The sequence below is a fragment of the Gallus gallus genome, chromosome 5 (genome assembly GCF_016699485.2).
Source record: "Gallus gallus isolate bGalGal1 chromosome 5, bGalGal1.mat.broiler.GRCg7b, whole genome shotgun sequence".
Taxonomy (NCBI): domain Eukaryota; kingdom Metazoa; phylum Chordata; class Aves; order Galliformes; family Phasianidae; genus Gallus; species Gallus gallus.
This window is the reverse complement of record NC_052536.1, coordinates 43,808,534-43,832,204: the sequence shown is the minus strand read 5'-3', so window position 1 is coordinate 43,832,204 and position 23,671 is coordinate 43,808,534. Positions and strand designations below refer to the sequence as shown.

The 23,671-nt window shown below is 42.7% G+C and overlaps 1 protein-coding gene across 5 annotated transcripts in view; it reads left to right on the top strand.

Annotated features, from left to right (window-relative positions):
- Nucleotides 1-23,671, top strand: part of CCDC88B (coiled-coil domain containing 88B) — an 84,124-nt gene that overhangs the window by 24,458 nt on the left and 35,995 nt on the right. For all 5 annotated transcript variants that reach the window (XM_025151373.3, XM_015287749.3, XM_004941868.5 and 2 more), the window contains 7 exons: nt 8,059-8,128; nt 14,643-14,701; nt 16,272-16,355; nt 17,656-17,796; nt 18,544-18,728; nt 19,315-19,396; nt 19,805-19,963. In XM_025151373.3, coding sequence (XP_025007141.2) covers nt 8,059-8,128; nt 14,643-14,701; nt 16,272-16,355; nt 17,656-17,796; nt 18,544-18,728; nt 19,315-19,396; nt 19,805-19,963 — 780 coding nt within the window. The remainder of the gene's footprint in view (nt 1-8,058; nt 8,129-14,642; nt 14,702-16,271; nt 16,356-17,655; nt 17,797-18,543; nt 18,729-19,314; nt 19,397-19,804; nt 19,964-23,671) is intronic.

Genomic DNA, 23,671 nt, shown 5'->3' with positions numbered 1-23,671 from the left:
TCTAATGTTTTTTCACTCTTGCACATGTGAAATAGGACTTTGAAGGTGACTTAGTTTTGTGTGGAAGATGAGTGGCTGAAGCCTCTATGCAGGTGGCACAGCCAGGCCGCTGCAGTGCAGGTTCCACCTAGGCCGGCTCCTGCTGAAATGCAGCTTACTGGCAGGAAACTCTGTGAGTAGCCCATGTCAACTGCACACGAGCGTATTTGCTCCTCATAGATAGCTCTTCCCCAAAGAGGGGACACGGTGGCTCTGGACTTGCTGTTAAGCACAGAAGATCCTGAAGGGCGTGTGAGGAGGGGCCCAGAGCTTCTCTTGGAGCAGGGCCGCTGTGTCTTCACTCTGCCCTTTTTCCATTTTATTTGCTATTGTCCTGGTGGTAGAGCCAGCAATTGACCCTGTGGATGTGAGAATATTTTCTTTCACAGAGTGCTCGGGTTACACTGTGCAAGCCACACGTGAAATTGACTGTGCCTTTTCACCTCTACAGTGTGCGAGGATACTGAATATGAATTCTTCTGCTTTAAAATAATTATGTGGTGATCAGCTGCTGCTTTGGAGTTCTTGGTGCTTTTTCTCATATTGCAGAGTTGAAGGTGTAATACAGATCTCTAGCTCTGAACCTCTAAGTAAACCCCAAACTTGCAATATGCTTGCCTCAAGTTAATCATTTTTGCTTTTCCTCATCAAGTAGAAATGTTATTAGCAGACTCAGTGTGTTTTATGTGAGCTAACATCATGTGCCCAGTTAGGTGTTTGATGCGTCCCTTCCTTGTAAACACACTGAAAAATGCAAGACGTAGAACTATTTGCAACAAGAGAAGTGATAGAAATGGTCTTACATCAAACTTTCATAGCGGTCCTTTGGGTTGATGTTTCTTGATGGCACACTGCATTTTGGTATTGTAATTTTTTTTCATTCCAGTAACAAAGAAAGTGTAGCAGAGCTTATCCTCAGGAGCTCTGCATGGCGAACCTAATGTAGTACCAGGCTTCACCGTTAAAAGCTGTGAAAAATACTTGCTCACTTTTGGATTTAAATGTGAAAACTTTAGATTTCATTATCTCATCAAAATGTGTTTAGATTGTGCTTGTGGAAACTGCTTTCCTTTGGATGTAAGTCACTGTGCTTGGTGTGCTGAATTTCAGAGAACTTGGAAATGCTTCAAGTCTGTTCTGATGGTCTGCGGTGTTTCTTTATAATGTGTGTTAGGCCAAATTATTATGGTCCTCGGAGACCACCACAGATTAGCTGGGAGCGTGTTGAACAGATGGATTGCATTTTAGCTGGTTATATTAGTAATGTCAAGTGACAGGCCTTGAACACAACACATTCCTTATTCCCTGTTACTGCATAAACCACCCCAGGACAACTCGAGGGTGGAATAAAATACAAGTTGGGAGTAATTTGTCTGAACAGCATTATGAACATCTGAACCCACTTGCACGTGATTTGGAGAGAGTAGTTGAGGATAAATCAATAAGCTTTTCATTTTCCTTGAGTAGGTAAATGAGAAGTGCTGCTGGTAATAGAAGCTGGGGGACACAGTGTGTTGCAATTGAATTTTCTCTTCTCTGGTCAAATCAATAATGCTGCTAGGCACAACAGTGGAACTGCTGTACTGAAATGAGTGATTTATCTTGGGGTCAGTCGGACCAGGCTGGGAGTTCTGCTAGGTAGCTGCTCACAGTTTTGCTTCATATTTTAGAATGTATATTTTTATACTGAGTTTGATTATGAAAATCTTGTTTCCCCAACAACTGGAGAGGTGGGGGGTGGGGCAGCTTCTTTGCTGTTGATTCCAGTAGGCCTGAAGTAAAACTGGACGCATCCTAAAATATTGTTTTAACTTAAAGTGGCTTTATTTAAGTACACACAGAACTTTTGTTACGGGATGTATGCAGTAACAAAAAAAAAGGGCACCATAAACATTTTGATCTTGAAACAGATGTTCTTATCATAGCTTGCCTTACTCTCTGATGTGCAGAGTGATTTTGTTGTGTGCCACTCTGGTGTGGGTGATGTAACCAGTTATCAACTGTGGGTCACATAGGATCACGTGGGCACAATGGATCACATTATAACCACGGAATTTTATTTTCATTTTCTTCCTACCTTGCTTGTTACTGTTTTCTCATTGGCCTATTGATGCCTTGCAGGCATGTGATGAGCTCTATGTGCTGGTACAGCTTGCAGTGCAGAAGATCTTACTTTGTGCTGGGACCTCTGCGCTACTCTTAATACAAGTACTGGAACCTGAGCCGTGACGGTCCTTGATCTAAGGGTTGGGTGGATGATTGTTTCTGGATCTGTTGGTTTTTATTTAATCTGTCTGCTGTCCATATTGCAAGTGTTTTTTGTTTTTATTTTGTTAGGGTTTTTTTAAATAGTCCTTGGTCTCATTCCTCTGTTGAGTATATTTCTGTCCTTTGGTTAGCTCCCCACACCCCAGACACGCTGCGGGGGCTCAGACTAGGTGTAATTCCTTCACATCCCCTCCCACTGAGATTCCAGTCCATGACTGTCAGAACTGATTACTTTCAGCAGATGAGGCAACAGTTATTTTAGCGGCTTTTGGATTTCCACTTGAAGGATCTTTAGAAGCCTGCTTTGTAGTTTGCTGGTTTTCAAGAAAAAAAAACCCACCTCTTTTAAAACAGCTAATCCTTCAGTCTGTCACCTCATGAATACAATTGTTACAGAGATGAGCAAGGTTTGTAATCAAATTTTGTACTGTATGTCACATGTTGGCAGGGAGACAGTCAGTACTGAGTCACTCAGTGTCATCAGGCGTGCTCACATGGTAAGGTGCACATGGAGAGCAGCTCAATAAAAGATGTGCTTGTATTCTGCTTCCTTGTCATCACCCTGCAACAACTTGTTTCATCTTGTCTCATCTTCTGTGGGATCCTGGCATACAGTTTACAGAATCTTGTAAGTGTTTTCCTCACACCATCGATAACTTCTCAGATGACTACAGCAAAATAATAATGTTTGTATGCATCGTTGTTAAACATGCCTTTTTTCTTAACTTCCTTGTAGGCTGCAAAGTAGTTTGCTTTCTTTATTACATAAATACAAAGCTGGAAACCCCACAGGCCTGCATTTGTTCCTTAAAATAGATTTTAATGTAAAAATGTACTTATTGGCTTGAGTGCTTGCTATTAAGAATTCTGTTTTTAGAAAAGCTTGAGTCCATCCCCATCTTGGAGCATGATGTGCAGGAGGCACCATCCCAGCCATGTTCCCACTAGTGCCCTAACTTACCAGCCCTGTTGCCACCAGGCTTCACGTGGCCAATGGTGACTCTGTCCACATGTGTAGGGTCCTGCTCAGGGTGGTGCTTGGGAGATCAGATGTGTATTGAGGGTACTGGAGATGGATGTTGACAGCACTGCATAGGTAGGACTCTACTGAGCTTTTCCGCTCAGGGGTCTGATCGCAGTTGAAGTGTAAGCCTATTTCTCTGGCCAGGGACTGTTTGCTCTTAGTGGTATGTATAAAGCTGATGATGGGTTTTCCCTCGTGGGCATTTTCAAGCAGGAGAGCACCATTTGGCTCCCAGTCAGCTGGGCAATTAGCATTTTATAGCCAAGCAATATACTTAAATGGAATGGCTTGGCTTGAGCGTTGAATTACAATGGCCAGTCAACTGCTGTTCTTCTTACATAATTTATTTGCTACTCCCTTCTTGTTCAGAATTCAAGCAGAGGTTAATTTAATTCCACACGAGAAGCCAGTAGTTGCTTCACATTTACGCTGTGCTGTGGTGCAGGGAAGTGTTTGCATAGAGCTTGTTTGCCTGGTCCTGGAGCTGTGGAAAGGACAGTTTCACCTACTCCTATCCTGGCAGTATGTTCCTTGTTGGAGCCATTGGCATGCTCTTGTTGGCATTTAAAAATCCAGCCAAGATGGTCTTGAGGTATCCATGTTATTCCATGCTGTTAGACACATTTTTAAGGAGCAAATGTGTACTGAAGCGTCTGTAGTATGGGCCCGGGAGGCTTTGTTCCTACAGAAATATAAGGGGCCCGTTTACCCTGTTATGTGTACACAAAGTGTTAATATATGGCCATGGTGATTTGAGAGCGAGAGCTGCCACTGCATCTCCTCTGATGACCCAAGGCAGTCAGCAAACAGCAAACATCCTGCGTGTGTGATCTTAGAAAGATAAAAAGCGCAAGTAAAACATGCCCCAGCACTCTAGAAACAAATTGGGAGCTCTCAGTGCAGCAACCGCATTCCCTCTGTCTATGTTTGTTCATGCCCTTATGAGCCTGAGGGCTTAACTCAGTGCTTAGGATTTTATCCGCAATCTCATATGTGTCTTAATTTTTCCTAAAGCCTTTGACTGATGGAATCAACGTAGGGGAATTTTGGCTTTATTATTCTTGTTTTTTTTTTTTTAATTTAAGCTCCCTTCTTAACAAAGCAACTGTAAATGTGAAGCCCTTGGTGTGCACTGGCTTAGATGCCAGAAGGCTACTACTGAGAACACTGCATTTATTTATGTTTAACCTCATGACTTTTTGGTAGATTGAAAATATCTTTGAATCCTTGGGGTGCCTGCTTGGAGTGCCCAGCTGCTCTCAGCAGAGCTGTGCTCCAGGCAGTGTCCCTGTGTTGCTCAGGGCTGCAGGTTGTCTCCACCAGCTTAGCTTCACGCCTCTGTAGGCAGGCACAGCTGAGAACAAACACTGAACAGGCCTCTCCACCTCTGCCCGGGGGGCATTCCCCCTAGAATGGAGTCATGTACTGCTGTGTGCAGGAACCCTCATGGGTTCTATCCACTGGGTTTGGGGATCTGGCTCAAGTGATGTGAGACTTGGCTGCCAGTGCTTGTGTTTTGTGATGGTAAGCAGTAACCTAACCAGAGGCATCCGCTCTTGCAGCCACCACTGCTGACAAAGAAGCTGAGGTCCTGGACAAGTTTCAAGTTCAAAATATCCTCTTTAGAAGAGGAGAAATGCAAGCACCTACAGGAGCTGCACTGAGGCTCAACGGAGATCTGTTTTGAATGGGGTTCCTTAAATAAGACTGCTGTTATCAATGTTTTGTCATGGAAATGTCATTAGCAGCAGTACAAATAATAATAAGTAAATGTACAGCAGTGTGGGAGAGCTGATGCTGATGTGCGGTCAGCATCCAAACTGATCATGGAGTTGATTCATGGCCTTAGTGTGAAGCTGGCAACTCAGACCTTAATTGTTTTAATAATTAGGGAAATTGTTACAGTGTGTTACTGCTGTAAGTTTTACTGTTGTATTTAAGCTTTACTTGTGCTGTGAAAATATTTAAGTGGTCTCTCAGAGGAAAAATTAGGACTCTTGCTTCTGTAGTTGCTCCCTGGAGTACTGTGGGATTTTATGGGCAACTGGAAGTGTTTGAAAGCCTTGCTCTGCTCTACTGCAGCCCCTGCCTGCCCCTAGCCATGCATCCACCTGAGAGAGAGCAAACATGGATCATCCTTGCCTCCGTTTCATGCCTCAGCTCTGCTGCATTCCTTGCAGCATCCCGTATGTAATGCAGTACTGCTTGCCCCAGGGGGATATCATGTTTTTATCTCCTATTTATTTTGCTCACTGGACTCCAGCTGTGTGCCCAGTGGCCAGCGTAGGAGCCTATACTCCACCTGTAGGTTCATTTCAGGTCTGAGGTTAATTCTGAAGTGTTCCAGGTGTTGGGTTTTTGGTGTCTCGACTTGTCCTACAACCCACTGAACAGTATCATTGCATGTGTTTGTGTTCAACACACTGCTGACTGCAGCACAGAGAGGCTGGCAGTGTTCCGGGGCTGTGTGAATTACTGCGGATGAGGGAGACAATTCCATCCTAGAAGAGGAAAGGCACTGACCTTCCTTTATGCAGCACTGATATCTACTGATGAGCTACATGATACTGTGGTGTTATCATCACAAATAATAATCTCAGGTGGAGGTGTTTCAAACAATAAGGATACTTATCTGCAGTGTATTTTTAAAATAACCAGGCCAAAGTACCACCTCTTACAACTGGAATCTTCAGTCTGTGCCATGCAATCACTGTGCAGCTCCAGATCCCGTTCTGGTGCCCTCAGTGGCTCCAGGCCTGGCCAGAAACAGAGTTTGGGCACTTGTGGGTGTGCGCTCATGGCTGTGCTGGGTGGTACATGCACAGTGATGGGGGGGGGCATGGGAATAGCACGGCAGAAAGGTTAGCTGTGGTGCCTTTTGTGGCTTGGGGTAAGTAGCTGGCGAGCTGATGATTACACAAAGACAACGCGAATTCTTAATGCATTCCTGCCTCAGTGCCACTCCATGCACTGGGTGACTGGAAACAAAATTCTTTCTTTTTTTGTTTTTGCCATGGAAATCACTGGTTAAAGCCCAATACTTTGGCATATGCAAATTTTGAATTTGTTTAAAGCCTCAGTGCCACACTATTGTCATAGCAGACGTTGCAGTCCAGCCGTGTGCTGTTAAAAGCAATACGGTTTGCAGCTGTTTTGCTAACAGGTGCAAACAAACTTTTGTTTAATATGTCTCAAGTGCACAAACTATAAAATGCATTTGGCCAACGACTCAGCAAATGCCTGGCCTACGTTAGCCAAACTTCCCGTTGCATTAAGATCTGTGGAGCTTGCCTTCTTCGCAGCACCGGAAACCCCTCAGCTGTGCAATGAAATATTTCTGCTTTATCCAGACTGTTACCAGTGAGGAGTGTGTTCTGAGCATGGGTTAGAGGGGAAGAAATGAAATATGTGATGTCTCAGGTTTTTTTTATTCAGTATCCACCGTGATTGCTTATCAGATGCTGCAGGCTCAGTGGGATATTTCCTCCTACAATCAGGTTTAATTTTTCCTCCTATGGTAACTCTGAAAGCAGTGAAATAACAATCCAGTAACTTGGAGAGGAAGTGTTTCAGTGAATAGCTGATTGTTTTAGGAAACGTGTGACTGCCCTCCCTGCCCGACCACAGTGTTTTTTCCTCTGGTGCTGAATGCTCCACCAGAATTAAAGTGTGAGCCCTTCCCATGGCCGCGGGGCAGCCTGGGGAGTGGAGACAAGGGGGGAAGGGGCACCTGCCAAACACTGGGTAGAGCCCTGTGCGGGACCTTTGTTTCCCAAATCCCAGCACAGCACTTTCATCACACAGCCACTTTCCTCCCCAGCTTTTCATGTGAAACAAATACTTGCAGGCATAATGTTTTGTTCACGTCACCACGAATGAGCATTAGTTGCTGTGGGATGAAGCTTGGAACCGTACTCCTGTGCACTGTATGTTGCAGAAATTGACTTGAGTGCATGGCCGAACACGTTACCATTCAGAGTCCTCCCCACGGTATATTTGTCCACCTTTGGACATTTGCCTGCCCTGGGGCTTATAGCCTTTCCTCAGTAAGCCTGTCTGTCATTTCAGAGTAGCTTCAGGCAGCTGATGTTTAAGCGCTTCTGACCAAACAATACATCTCCCTTCCCTGGTCTCCTCCACGGCACAATTAAACAAATCCATTTTTCTTTCTGTTAAAAACAATGCGGACAAATCTAGAACTTGCACTGCTTTGAGAAAATGGATTTCAAGCTGTCTGTCCAATAGCTTTTCCCTCATGCCCACTTCCCTAGCCCATCTTTAGAATTTCAGACCTCTGGAAGGATTTGTCCAATCGTTTGAATTACTCAAACTTCACAGGCTGGCTTTGGTGCCTTTGATGAACCCACTGCATTTGTACGCCCTGGAACACAGCAGCAGCTGTACGTCAAACATCAAATGAATGCAGGTCATGCCTGGGGTAAAGGCATGGCGGGAGGGTGTGCCTGGCCTGGCGGTTATTTTGGTTAGTACCACGGCACCCTCCAACTTCTCTATTGGCAGTTTTTCAAAGAGGTGATCAACATGTGTTAGCTGTGCAACCTGATGCCATCTCAGATAGTGATTTGTCTCTCAAGTGGAGCCTTCTCTTGTGACCTCTGAACTAGCAGGATGTTAAAGGCTTCGTAATCGATGGAGCTCTATATTCTTTATGGCATGATTGATTGAGATTCCTTCACACTGACCTTTGCTTGTTGTCTTTTGTTTAGGAGGTCCTCCAGCAGCTGATTGTAATGAATTTACCAAATGTTCTAATGATTGGCAAAGATCCTCTTTCTGGTGAGTAGCTTGTTGGATTCCTTCTCACCCTGTGCTGAATGAATGTTTTCTTTATCTGAATATACGCATACAACATCTGATATGTCTTACTATCATACACATGTAAATTTGTGAGTTCTTGCCAAAGCCAGAGCAGCTTCTTTCTTGAAAGTCATGTCCCTTATCTTGTCACTGCAAGTGATGGAGAACAGTCTGCCCTGTGAAACTTGTTTGTCCTCCTGGTTTTCTGTCCTGTGTAATCAGTTCAGCTGTGACAGTATGAGCACACCAGAAAAGTTTTGCAAAGGTGCCCTGAAGTGTGAAGTGCAAATGAAGTGTAAGAAATGCACTTTTCTCCATCCTTACATATTTTCTGTATGGCATCTCAGGAAAAAAAAGAGGAAGAGACAATGGTAAGGACAAAAACATCTGTCCGGACACTTTGTCGATGCAAGGGCATCTGTCAAAGGAGGTAGTCCATCAAAAATGATTGGAAGCCAATGAGCTGATGTCCAGAGTCACCTGTTTTTGGTGGGACAAAATGACAGACCTTCAGAGCCAAGTTAGTTTGACTTCTCACTGGAACTATATTTCTGAAGTAAGAGGTTTTGCTGATGTAGTTAGTTAACTTTTTTTTATGTGCCCATTCTGCTGTAGCACCATGCTGGTGCCAAGGACGGTGAATTTATTTTTTTTTTTAACCAAAGAAGGAAAACAGAGTGAACCCTGTCTGCAGTGATGGGGAATGACGTGGTAACCAGCATCTCCAGAACAAACAAATGGCAGAAACCTTGGCAGAAGGTTTCATTTTGTTGGTCTTGGCAGCCATAGCGTATGTACGTACACAAAGGGGTTATATGAGAATAGAATATTAATTTATTGATATGTGTTACAGAAACTCATAGCCTTGACAACTCTGCAGTAAAATCAAGCTCGAGGGTAATGCATCCACTTCTTCAACAGTCACAGTAAAGTCTGTGGTGCCAGTCTTAATTCTGCTGTACAGGCTAACCTTATGGCTGAAGAAGAAAAGAAATGTAAGAGCTATTGCTCTTTTCAGTCATATGGACAGTGGACAAAGCCTGATAAAGATGTTTGTGCCAACAAGGCGAGCTCTCTGCTGGCCATGTCAATGGGAAAGGCTGGCTGGCTTCTTGTTGTGGCTGTTGCTGAGTGACAGCTGGTAGGAGGCTCGTAATGCAGTAAGTGCAGCATTGGCTTCTGGGGAAGCTGCACACTTGAAAGCTGTCATGTGCTGATGTATAGCTTCCCACCACTTCCTTGGTGTTTGTCGGTACCTTAAATCTGTCTTTGAAGAAATCAGCTGATATGACTTATGGGAAGGATATTGTCCAGCTCCTCTGAAGTGTAAACAGACATCTGTTTCATTTTAAGATCTTTGAAATATTGTATTCTCATTGTCTTTTTTAATTTATTTTGTCTGTTACTGACTTATTATTGATTTAATTCAGAAGAACATGAGAGAAGATAAAGAACTAGATGGCTGAAAATAATGGGATGTGTGCATACAAAAAACATGAAGTTGTTGTTTGGCTATATTTAATATTGCTTTTAAGAACCAGTTGGAGCTTTTTTTTAAGGCAGAATCTAAGGTAGGATGTGCTGAACAAATAGAGAAGCAGGAGAGGTTTCAGAACTGGGGACCTGGCTAAAGGCTGATGGGTAGCCTGAAAAGGGGCAGCAGGGAGGAGAGCTGTGAGGAGAAGTTACCATAAGCAATGGAAGGGGATTTGCAAACAAGCTGAGTGCAGCTCAGGTGAACGATGACCAGGTAGCTGCTGGATTGATGCTTGTGTTGCTGAGTGTTTTGCAGAGAAGAATGAGAAGAAGGCAGTGACACATGAGAGTAAAGGAAAGTGAAATGAGATATTCTCTGTCAGTGGGAGAGCTAAAGGAGGGTTACAGATTGAATAAAGACATGAGGACAAAGCAGCCATCAGCATGGGAAATGGTGCTTTTGGCATGAATACAGAGAAGCCCCAGGGAAAGCTGACAGAAGAGTGAGGAGGCTGGGCATGACAGCAGTATGGGGAGAAGAGATGAGGCAGACATTAATTACTGGAGGCAGGTGTTTAAAAATGGCAGTAGTAGAGAAGTAACCTCTCTCTCTCTCTGTCAGTGGCCCAGTCCAGGACAGAGACTGGGAGGGAGGATGAGGGTTCTGGACGGGACATCTGCAGGGGCAGCACTGGGCTGAGGCCTGCGGGAGCTCCCGGGGCTGGAGGCTGAGGGGTGGGTGGTCAGCAGGGGAGGGTAGATCTTGGGTGCAGTGGTCACATCCCAGTTCTTGTTCTCTGTCCCCTGTAGGTAAGGTGTCTGAGTGAAAGACTCCCCCTCCCTTAACCGGAGGAAGAGAAATTGATCCCGTGATCACATTCCTGGAATAAATAATGTGTTGCTATGTGCTGCTTGAGCTGGGGAGGCTCCTACTGACTGTATTAACTCCATAGGTCCCAGGCATCTGGCTCCATAGGCCAGACATCTGTTAGATCCTTCTGTATGATTCACTCTGTAACAAATGCAGTGACTTGTTCCATGAAACAAGTCCTTGTATTTTTTTTCAGAGTTGTTCGACAGTGCAATTTGCAGGTTGTACTTTGTCCTTCTAAAATGCAGCCAAATGTGGTGTTATGTATCCTATATTATAAACTGAGCAGTTTTGAAGCTTAGAATGGTGTTCTTGCTGTTCAGTTCCCATTTGGCACTCAACATTTGGGACTACTGAGGGCTTTTAGAAGCTGCGCTTGGAACATCAGACTATTGAGAATACAGGACTGCTACTACTAAAAATGCTGTAGGAGTTGAGCTTTGTCATAGAATATGGTACGTGTCTTCTGGATTCAGGAACTTCATGAGCTTTCACATCCTCTAAATCATTTTGTTCCAGGCCATGGCAGGCTTATCTTCTTCGGCTTATTTGGCCACAAGCATAAAAGTTGCAAAAATAGTTTGTGAGAAGATGATGTCCTTGATTGCTTTCTAGAATACAAGGAACTGAAAAGAAACCTGAAAGTTTACTTAAAGGCTTTAGAAAGCTTTTCCAGACTTGCAGAATGAGGTAGCTGACATTACAGGCCTCTCACCACTATGCTGTGGTCAGCTACTGCCATTTGTCCATTTTGTCTTCCTTCAGGGATTCTCTTAAACAGTCTTTTCAGAAAAATCTGCTACTGCATCACCAGTCCTCTGTGTTCAATATGAAAATCATCAGTGTATTTATCATCAGTCATAATTCCTTAGGGGCTGGAGAAGAGGGGACTTGAAGTTTTCTCAGAACAAATCTGGAAATGAGGTCTTGTGTGCCTGTTGGGCTAGGCCTGTTTCTGTCTCTTAAAAACAAACAAACAAAAACATTGCTGTTTAGATCCCCTTTTCAATTTACATGGGAAGTTTATGAATGAGTGAGCCCCGGATCCCTGCTGGTAAATATCTATAGGAACTGTTTTTCATTAAAATCCTAAAAGATGCATGCTCCCACTGGGGTCCTTTTTCACGTCTGGTTTCCTTCCTCATTTTGTTTCACAATCCACCAGAGACACCGAGGTTCATAAAATATAAAGTTAATAACAAAATACGGCCTCAGTAGTGTAAATTTAGAAGTCAGGCTTTTCTCATTCAGGATGTGGCTACAGCTGGGAAAAACAGTGCAGGTGTGCTCACCACTTCCCAGCTTCTCCACAGCCCCACTGCATACTGCCTGTGGCACTACACAAACCAGCATTCCCTCTCTTCTGCTGGAGGAAAAATAAGCAAAAAAAAAAAAGTGCATAGAGAAGCTGCACAAGCCCCAGATCCCCCATACTTGGGTTCATTCTCTCTTATGTCTTTCCCTCCTGCTTCCTCTCTTATATTTTTAAGTCTACTGTACCATCCCTGTACCTCCACCCTCCCCTTTTGTTGTGCCCCCTAATCCCTTTGCTGCCTTCTCCCTGGGCTGCGCCATCTGTCTGTCTCCTGTGAGCCAGGACAGATCCCGACCCGCAGGTGGTGGTTGGGATTCCCCCTCCCAGCCAACCCGCTGTCGGAGCAGATGGTCTCTGTGCATCCCCCAGGTGCTGGCTTCCTCACAGACACAAATACAAGGCCTGAGAGCAGCTGCTCTGGAATTCTCAAAAAGGTACAAATGCCCCAGTTTTGTTTATTTTTTTTTTACCAGCACCTTTCTGTTTAAATGCTAATGGGAATCCAGTCCATTCGCTTCATCTTGTGGCTACCTGTCTGCCAAGAGCTCTGCCCCACACCTAAGCATTCACGTCCCGAGTTGTAGGAGGGTATTCTTGGTAAGCTCAGCTAATAAGGCTGCCAAATGTTAGCTTTGAAGCAGCAGCAGTTTAATAAACTTATTATTACCTCAGATCTTTTAATTTTTTGTTGCTTTCTGTAAGGCTGGTTAGGCCTTCCCTGCCTAAGCTGTGTGCCCCCTGGGTTGTCCTGTTGGTGAGAGAGCTCAGGTGGGAATGGAGCCTCTGAGTGGTATTTCCAGGCAAGGCCAGAACGGGGCTGACCTCCTTAAGTTACCCTGCAGTAGCAGCTGAAGGTATTGCACCTCATGGGGTCAGGCGGTATCACTGATGCACGTCTGTTGTCTGGGGAGAAAAACAAAGCCTGCTGCCTTTGGTGCAAAGTACACTTTGAATTCAGTAGCTCCCACGTCTTAAAGATAGTGCAGGAGCACTCACTGCTGGAAAGTAATCGTGGTGTTTTCTGACCCTCGGAACTTTAAGCCAGCACGCTCACCTGCAGGACAGCTGTGGTGCACAGAGCATAGCACAGGGGGTTAGAGCTGGGCTTTGAGCACCTGTAACTGTGATGTGGAGCCACAACTGTGTGTCTCTCCCTCAGTCTCCTGGAGAAGGTGTTGAGCCCTTGGCGTGTGTGGGAGAAGGTGCAGGGTTCCCTTGCTGTCCTTCGCAGAGCTGCTTTCTCTCCTGTTCCACAGGCATGCTCTGCCTTTAATCCCTAGTCTGCCTTTGCTTTGAGGCAGGCACAGGACTAAACCAAGTGCTGAAACTGTAACAAGAACTTAATTTTGCAAAAAGAAAATGTGTTCTCACCACCCTTGGTATCTCCTTGGGCTAGTTGTGCCCATACGGGAACTGCTCACAATGGGCAGGGCTTTTGTTGTTGTTCAGTGGTTTGGTTTTTTGTGATACTGACTACACTGAATGTTGTGTTACTAAGAATCATACAGAACAAGCAGATTTTCACAGGCTGAAATGTTAGTATATTAAATGGTGAGTTTTCAGAAGGGAGCAAGCCAGGCATGCTGCTAGGTAGGAGGGGAGATTGTATGCTTTTCAAAAACAGTTCTTAAAAAAACAGTTCTTAAATATTCTACATGAAAATAAACAAAACCATATTTACAGGGTAAAGTGAGAATAGCATGTTTTAATTACATCTATCTCTGCAGAAGAGTTCTCTCTGCAACGTCTTAGTGATTAATAACGCGGGACTTGAATTTGGAGAATTCCAGCATTGATTTGTGTGCTGATAATTTGTGCAGATCACTTGAAGCATTTAAAAATGGGTATTCATAAAAGCTGCTGAAAAACTGTTGAACAGTTTGAAGACTGCTGAGGGCGTTTCCTTTTCAAAAGGGAAGCAGCAAGCAGACTATTTCGGAAGCTGCCTGCATGCCACATTGTGAGGTTCCCGGGCTGCAAGCAGCCCCACGGTGATTTAGGTCAGTGTGCCTCTATGGGGCTGCACGTGAGCATTGTCCCAGCTGCCTGGCCTGCTCTGCACAGGCCTCCGACCCGCTGCCCGGTCAGCCCTGCGGTGTGATGCTGGAGGGATGTGGTGGTGATGAGCTTTGCTCTGTGATGGGAGCAGTGGAGCACTCAAGTAAAGCAGGGTATGAGGTGGGAATGTTTATCATGCTGTGTGCCGGGAAGCAGTTGCATAGGGATGAGAGTAGTGTACAAGGCCTGTTTCTTCCCTTCTCCTCCAGCGTGAATGCTGAACAGCACTTGGTGTTACCCCTCCTAGAATGCAGGGTTTGCCCCTCACAGTGTGAACAGAGGAAGAACTAGCTGCCAACGTGTCTCTGTTAAAGAGACGATTTGTTTACAGAGGATGGCATTAGGTTTTGGGAAGGCTGAGCAGCAGCTGCTTTACAGGTGCAGAATTTAGGACAAGTTTGTCCTGTGAGGGTAACCATCCTTTGATCCTGTCCAGGGTGTGTCTTGTTTTAATCTTGTTTTCCACTCTTGGTAATCACAAATGAGGAACAAATATTGGGAAAAAAAGAAAAAAATACCTGCTTCATTAATCAGAAGAAAACCTCAGAAAATGTAGGTGAGGAAGAAGATCTGTCTGGATTTTGAATGTTAAAAAGTCCGTAAGAACTGTATTGTGACATGGAAAGTGTAGAAACAATATAATGGACACGTATATGAACAGGCACTTGTTTAGAGGAAAGCATTCCTGTTTTGAGGAGGATATTTTGGAGGTGATAACTCAGAGGTACTGAATTTGTTACACACACGTACTAATTCCATTTTTTCCTCTCTAGGTAAAAGTATGGAAGAAATTAAGAAGCTGCTGTTGTTGGTTCTGGGATGTGCTGTGCAGGTGAACCTCATTAAAGGCTTGAAAAATACTTTTATGAATCTGTGATTATTTCTGGACTGAGAAAATCCATACAAAGATCATTGCTATATGAACAAATGTCCACCTCAGGATAGCTTGCAAAGTAAATCTGTGATAACAGATGAATGAAATGATTGTAGGAGAGAGGGCAGCACAGGGAAAGGAGAGACTCTGTGGGCCACAGTTTGTTACCAGTGCTTAAATCAGACGTAGAATATGTGCTCTTGCAACAGAGTGCAAGAAAAAGCTTTTAGTGCACTTGGTATCAAGGTTATTGTTGGTTTATTTTCTTACTTGTGCACTACTACAGATGTGTTTTTTATATTTGATACAAAGCAAATAAAATAAGCTGATTTTATTTGCGTTATCATTTGATTACATATGTGTAGAAAATCCAGAATGAATAGCTACTTTGTATATTCATCTGGGGATTTTTTTATCTGGTGTTTGTTAAAATAAGCGGACAGGCAGTGTATATGGGAAACTCCCCAGAAATAAATGACAGTTACCAGATAAAGCACTCAGTGTTCTGCCCACCAGACATCCACATGGTAAACAATAGGGGTGTTGCAGGCTGGCCTTTGCTTATAATTGACCTTGTTTGTAGGTCTCTAATGTTTTTGTCATGCCTTAGGACACTTACTCTGCTCAGCTATGTCAAGTCAATTATGTCAGGGTAATGCTGTCTTCATGTGGCTGCTCTGAACTTTATCTCTGTGCTGCATTGCAACACAAAGAATAAAGGTCTGAGTTGGCAAGCTGTTGTGCATCCTCAGTACCCATATACAGGACTGAAGCCCTTCCTGGTGAAATGAATGGTAAGACTCAGAGGCAGACCCCAAAGGGCCACTGTAAATGGCAGAAAAGGCAGTTTAAAGAAACTCTTAATGTTTAACTTCTCTTTTGTCTTCCTGTAACAACGGTGAATTACAATATTAGCGTACAGTTGTTGATATATTTATAACAGATGTCTGACTCCTTAAAAACCTTTAGTAAAAGATTTACTAAAGACCGTTTGTCTGAATTGTCACTCATTTTTATCTAGAATGTTTTCCATCCCTATTTTTTTATCTAAAACACATGTTGATTTTGTTCAACAAGCAAAGTCAGTTGCTGATGTGAAAATAGTATGTAATGGGATGCATATTATTTCATTGCCAAAGCCACCACATAATGCAGACAGGTTAAATGATGCAGTGTAAATGTAGGTCTTGTACCCACCTGGTTTATGTTTGTGTGACTCCATTAGTGAAGCTGTGATGATTTCCTCTGGCTGTTGCCCCACCTCTTGTTTTTAAAGAGCAAACCCTGCCACTTCACTTAGCCTTGCTTGCATGGACTGTGTAAGACTTAAATAATTTACAGCCTAATTCAGTTCTTACTCCATATAGAGGAGTGAAGTGCTCTACTTTCTAGCATAATAAAATGTAGATCTTGAACATTTTGTTGTTAGCAGTTTAGTGATACATATGTGTGTGTGTATATATATATATATTTTTAAATGAAAAATGCTGTAGTAAGTTTTAGGAGTTTCACTTTTTTTTTTTAACAGTGTGAAAGAAAAGAAGAGTTTATTGAAAGAATCAAACAGCTGGATATTGAAACCCAAGCTGCCATTGTGTCACACATTCAGGAGGTGGGACTCTCAGTATTTGCTGTTTTGACTTGCTGTCCTTTTCTTGACTCAATATATCAGTGTTTTCAAATTTGGTACTTTAAATTTCATTGTAGATTGATAAACTTGAGAGGAAGAAATGATTGTTGTCTGAATACGTGGTTGTAATAATATTATACAGTTAAAATGGTAGGCATTTTTTCTAGCATCTCCGTGTTAGAAAGTTGCAGTGGCAAACGTCGTGCTTGCTGCTTTCAGAATATATGGATGATAATGTTGTAAAGATGTGCGTGTAAAATATTTCAAAGAGTGTGCATGGCTTAGGAGCTGAAGTCCCCTTGGCTGTAATGATGTGAACACAGTCCCTTAGTTCTGTGGCAGGTGAGACGTAGGCTCCCCAGTGGTGTGCTTTGGTCACTGGGCTCCTAATTCTGTCTTGAAAGTTGTTCTCTGCAGTTGAAATTAGACATGTACTTTGTTTTTAAAGAGAAGCATGATCCAATGACAAGAATATTCTTGGACTTGAAAGGTTTCTATAAAAGGAAGGACTACATGCGACTGTTAGGAACCAGCTTGCTTTGGAGAAGCCCAAAGAGAAGCCCAGAGCAAATGTCCTCTGTTAGGTGTGCCTCACTGGGAAAGGGGCATTGGGTGAGGTCTGGTGTCTGCAGGTGCAAGTGCAAAAAGCATGGTGCACTGAGATTTAAGGAACCAGTTGCAGAAGTCTAAGATAGGATCTTCTTCATTAACACTTGGAGGAGGAAAAAAAAAAAACCTCAAAAGCAGAAATATTATTTAACTGAGCTTGAGAATCTTTTCACCTGCATGATGTTTCTGCTAAATCAGAATCAGAGTAAATATGTCTGGGTAGGGTATCAGTGAAAAGAAGTGCTGCCAGCAAGAGCCAGAGAGATTTCTAATCAAGTCAGATCCTTTCAGCTTTATTAGCTCAGATTGCAAATTCCTTGAAAACAGGGCTTATCAGTCTTAGCAGTTCCTTCTAATTCCTGTAGTGATCACTTCATTGCTTGAATTAGGACATTTTCTAACGTATCATCAACAGAATTATGCTTGCATATATCCAATCATTTAAAAAATCATCAGCCATAATAATTTAAAAAAATCTAAATACTAGAAATTGATGAGTAGTGTTACAGTTTAGCCAGTCAATGTCTGTGTTATTTTCTACATGCTTTAGGTGAAATATGATATGTTACTTAGTACTTCAGTAGAAGAAGCTAGGGGATACAGCATATGCAGCAAACACATTTACGAGTCAGCCAGTGGAAAGACTTCTATTTTTTTTTCCCCTTGTTCCTAGGTGACTCACAACCAGGAGAATGTCTTCGACTTGCAGTGGCTGGAGCTCCCAGACATGGCCCCAGAAGAACTGGAGTCTCTCTCCAGGAATATGGTGTTCCACCTCAAGAGGCTCATTGATGAGAGAGATGAGTGCACAGAGGTACAGTGACTTCTCTCTCATATAGTGTTCATGTGGAGCACCAGTTAAGAAACTCAGTTCCTTCTCTTATTTTTTTTTGTGCCCTGGGTTTCTGTTTCCTCTAAGCCTTTCTTCTACACATCAGAAAACTTGTAAAATGATTGTCTTTTCCATTCTCGCATAAACACTAAAGTATGATGAAATGATTAGTAAGAGAAGTGCATGCAGTAAAGATACCAAAATATTTGCAGTTGTGACTTTGTCTTGATTTTTGTCTCTGCATGTCTGTTTAGCTCTTTATTTTAAGATTGATTGCTTGACTGACTCTCCAGTGAGTGATATTTACCATGGTGGGTTCCAGTGTCTTTGCTTTTTTTCCTGTTTGAAACCATGCCGTTCTGTTGCTGACTTATCAGTTTGTCTCTCTTCAGATCTCTGCAGGAGGTGTCTCCCCTTCTTTTTACCTGTTAATTTTCTGTCATGCATTTGACTTTGTGATTGTGTTAGTTAAAACTGTTAATAGTTACAGTTTATATGAGTTCTCCAAAAAAAAATTGGCTGTTTTGTGTATTGGAAGGGAAATGTTTTAGTGGTCTGAGCATGATGGAGATTGTTCTTCTTTGTCTGAGCTTTCCACCTAACTCTCAGTTGAATTATATAGAATAATAACTCAATTTTCTACATTTATACATCATTTTTAGATGTTTGGAAAACAATGTGTAGTTATTACTATGTATCTGGTGACTACATGCTTCTCTGTATTTCCAGGTGATTGTAGATCTCACTCAAGAGAGGGACTATTTACAGTCTCAGCAACCACCAAATCCTCTGAAGGCATCAAGTCCAGATTCTTCTCCAAACCCAGCCAACCCTCTTTCTAATGAGGACAAGCAGCACCTTGCAGTTGAGCTGGCAGACACGAAGGCTAAACTGAGAAGGATTCGGCAGGAGCTGTGAGTCAGCAGTGACTTGTGCTTCTAGGCAGACTTGTGTATTAAGTCTTCTGTATCCTGAAAGTGCAGTTGCCTGTCAGCTTCAGCATATTGACTTTCATGAAGGCTCTCATGAAACCATGTCATTCATATTGTTTATCTGTAGTAGTAGGAAGCTAGAATGAATGTTCCATAATCCTTTTTTTTTTTTTGGAAATTGATCTTTAAACAGAGCGATAGCTGCTTTTTGTTTTCATCTGTCATCTCTCTTCCTCTTTAAAATGTCAGTAGCTAGCTGCACTTTTAATTATTGGTGGGACGTCCAGAGCAAAGCTAGCTACAGTGGTGGCAGTGCCAATGAGATTTAAACAGAGATAATATAAAGGAAATGAAGTTATAATTTCACATTTGTGATGTATGTGATATCAGAAGAAAACACACTTTACTGATACGAAATTGTCATGCCATAAAGGAAACTCCATTTTCAGAATATGCGGTGGAGGACTTCTGTTTGCCATTCTGGTTTCTCAGCAGGATCCTTATAATCAATATGGTTTCAGAACAAAAAAATAAAAAACATTTTAAGTTTTTTCTTATCCTTTTTCAGGGAAGAGAAATCCGAGCAGCTTGTGGATTCTAAACATGAAGTTGAGCAGCTCACCCTAGAGCTGCAAAAAATAAAACAAGAGGTGAGGTGGGCTCATTTCACTGGAAATATAACTCTTTTATTCTGAAGGTAAAAAGTACCATTCTGTATTTTTAATGAAGAATTCAATTCCAGCAAGCTGTTGGACAGTTACGAGTGTGGCATACACTTTCTGCTTAGCCAATGAGAACAGGTTTGTATGTTCAGCTTGCAAATAGTCCACTAATGCCTGAAGCTTATGTAATGTCAGGCATTGCAAATGTGAGTTCTGGCACGCTGTTATACCTCTTAATGTTGTTGAAAATTCACTGGTTAGTAGAAGAATCATCTTATTCTTGCACTGGGAGAATGTAATTTGCCTACTCTTAAGAAAAAGAAAGCCTTAGAGGACATGCTTTCAGTATGTTTTTAACTTAAATTTTTCTCCTTGATTATCCCTCTTATCTGTTAGAATATCCACCTGGCCTCAGATGCTCGTTCTGCCCGAGCATACAGAGATGAGCTGGACTCCCTGAGAGAAAAGGCAAACCGTGTGGAGAGACTTGAGATGGAACTTGTTCGGTGCAAAGAGAAACTTCATGATGTGGATTTTTACAAAGCTCGCATGGAGGCAAGTGAAAATGAAGTGCTGAGTAATCCTTAATGTTTGGCTTTTGTTGTATTACCAGTCCGTGTGTCATTTGTCATTGAGCTGACTGTAGCAAAACATGAGAGCAACTGGAAATTCTTTAACACACCTTTTTGCAACTGTTGCTTGTAGTAGAAAGAGAAAATCTGGATCTTTCCTAGTGCTTTGAGTAGGGTATGTCAATGAGAAATGTAAACCTTTGTTCCCATAATAATTACAGTTAATCATCTTAGTTACCTGCAGCTATACCCATCCTTCAGTTACTAAATAATTTAAGTTGAAAGGGACCTTGGAGATCATCTAGACAAATAGATTGTTCACAGCATTGCTGACCCTAAATTTAGGTCAGGTTGCTCTTATTTTCTTTCCTTTCAGTGCTCTGAGTTTTCTTAAACTCTCAATAGTTCATGTATGTAACATGTCTGCCAAAATCAAAGATGTAAGCTTGCTAAACACACTGAGGTTCTGTTATCAACCACCTCACTATGGTTAGATAAAATCCCAGGTCTGAAATAAAAGAGCAGTGTTGAAGCTCTCATTTGCTAGGATGAGAACACGTGTTATTTCAGCTCAATAAAGCCTACTTTTTAAGCAGTTGGTTTTTTGTGTTTTCCCCACCAAAGATGTCAGCTATCTTCTGGTTCTTATGAATAGATTCGCAAAGATGACTGGCTTTGAAATGCGGTAATAGACAACAAAAGCCTGCCTCCTCTCTCAGGAATTCCCAGTTTATAGTAGAGATTATGAAATTGCTTCTCTGCCTTCCTACCTCAAGCTGGCAAATCAGTCATGCGTTAACCTCACACAAACTACTAGTGTGGCATCCTGGTATTTCCCTTTTGTCTGTGCACTGGAATTGCTTAGCTTCTACCTCCTGCTCAGAGTTTTTACCTGAGCTAGGAGAATACAGATTTTAGACTTGTGGAAGTTTCTTTTCTGGAGCCCTCAGCCTCCTTGCTTGTCTGGGAGCCAGCAGTCTTGTTTCATTCTCTGCATGCTAATCTTGCTGTCACGCAGCAAAGAGACCTCTGCTTCAGTGCCAATTTTATTCACACTTTCCTCAAACCCCCTTTTCTACCCTGTCAGTTTTTGATGAACGTTTTGAATGTTGGAGATGAGTGTTGGCTCTCCAAAGATACCTCCCTGAGATACAGTTGTAGACAGGACAAAGTGTATTTCCCGTCAATATGTCACTTTTCTAATTTGGGAGAACAATGTGGCCTATGGCAAAAGTTGTTGCTGCCATAGAAGCTGAGCTTTTCTAATATGTGGCGGGATTGCACAGCTGTCAGTAGGCTGTTCTTTGGTCTAGAATAGCCAGAATGTTTCACATTCTTACTACTGCTTTCCATTATTGATCAAACCTTGGCACAGCCATTGAGTGGCAGACTTGCACAGTGGCAGCATCAGGCAAACTCCATTGGTTTCATGCTGATACATTCAGGGGATTCCACAAGGGATTCTTCTGTCTTTTTTTATCATTGTGGAGTAACACAAAGGCTGTTCTTAGTAGCCAGTATCCAACTCTCCTCAGTCGTGGAGTTTTCTGTCAGTGTCTCAAGTCCTGCACCCATCCAAATAAAGGACTAAAGGCTGGGATTGAGTTCAGTGTCTGCTCAGATTCCTCCCAGTTCTTCAAAAACTGTTAGTCTCACTGTTACAGGTTGTAAGACCTGTGCAGGAATGTCCATGTTCTTAACCACCAGACTGTACGGTGCTGATTCATCTCGTGGCATTTACTGATGTGGTTGGCTTCCTGAGCTCCAAGACTTAGGACCCAAACTGATTTCACAGAGGCTCAGCAACGAGTAGGTGCATAAAGTGCGGTGTAATCCACGTTTCTGTGGTACCTTAAGGCTCGTAGGGCTTTCTCAGTGTTGTTAATAAGCAATGTCAAATCAGGAAGTGAGAAGAAAGTGTTTTCAGCTTTGTGCGTCAGTGCTGAAAGCTACTAAGTGGGTGTTTGAAGATCTTTTCCTTCGTGTTGTTCATGTACACCTCTGGTAGTTTGTGCAAAGAGTATGAAAGGTGCTCTGTGTGTGATGCTGTGACAAGCTTTAGGAATTGTCATCAAGCTTGTAAGTATTTTCTGAAAGTATGTGATACAAATTGGCTGTGGCAGCAGGAAGAGATTTAAGGAGCTATTGCAGGAGTGCTGAAGAAGCGAGTTTGTCTTTTCTGTATGTGAACCTAACACGTGTAAGAATGTTCATTGGTTTCCTTCTCTGTGACAAAGTTATTCTGAAAAAGTGTTCTAATTTGACCATCTTCCAAGGAAAGTGGAGATGAATGTGTTCTGGACACCTTCCTGCGGGGGCAGCTTAGTGAAGTCCTAAGTGTGAATTTGGAGGGGTGGGCATAATGCAGGACTTCGTCCAAGGAGCTGCTTCTCTTCAGCATAAAGCTTCCCTCCAGCCTTTGTCTCAATTGAACCTGGTGCCGCTTCAGGAGAGCATATAATTCTCAGAGGCCAGGGAGTCTGCCTTGCCTATTCTGATTCTTTCTTGCCGCAGTTGCATTTGCACACAAGATGGTGGGAGGAATTTCTGTGAACATTTTAAAGATGCAAAAGTATCTCTTATGTTTTCATATAGCTTACTGAAGCAATGATTGATTGTCACAAGATGCTAACTGTATTATGGCTCAGGATGGGCAATGTCTGAACTGTAGAAGGGAGGAGTTTGAACTCTGTTTAATAACTAGGTCTGGATGTGCATACAAATTTTCTAGTTTTAAACAGCCTGATTGCTACTTTAGTTTCTGAAAATGTCTCTCGGTACCAACACACCCTGATTGTGCAACTGCTTACTCCCGGACTAAATTGTAACCATATGAGCACACCATGCTATTCTTAAAGCTACTTCAGGGCACAGTGATACACGATCAGAACTGGGTGTATTGTTTGCTTCAGAAATGTAGTTACAAAAGTACACATTATGCTTGGTGGATATTAAACCATCATGATTTAAGCTGAATCTCTTGCCTGTTAAATTCAGTGTATTTTCAAAAATAAACAAACCCATAGCCAGCTATTATTGCTGCTGACTTAAAATTAAGCTCAGTTTACTCATAACGAAAGAAAACCCTTATTTCTGATGGAAACATTACTGCACCATGACCACCTGCTGAATTTCTGGCCAGCAGGAGTGGTTTGTAGCTCAGTGCACTATTAGGCTGACTGTCTTCTGCAGTGAGTTCTCAGCCATTAATGCTGACACACTGTAGTTAGAGCAGTTGTACCTTTAAGGCTTTGAGATGTAACTCGGCAAGATCCCATGGAGTAATTATTTAAATTACATGAACTTCTCATTGTTAAGACAGCATGGGATGGGTATACCAATGAGCAGTGTTGGCCTTGCCGTAGCAGGCATTTTCACCAGGTTATTAATTTAAGATTTCTTCAGAGCTGTTTTGAACTGGCACGTCCACTCCTCCTGGGCACTCAGTGGAAAGTATTCCAGTCTTCCATATATTGCAGCTCCCAGTGCTGTGTGGTTTGTACCAGAGCCTGGATTACATGTACGTACTTGGCGCATAGCTCAACTCTTCATGAGTCTCTAAAACTAGTTCCTGCTTGGTAGGCAGTTTTGGGCATAGTTCTGAGACTGTGTTTTTGAGGTCAGACACAGCCTTCCTTCTTAGGGCTGTGGTCTGGATTGAGTGTGATGATATATCAAAGTAAACTAGTCA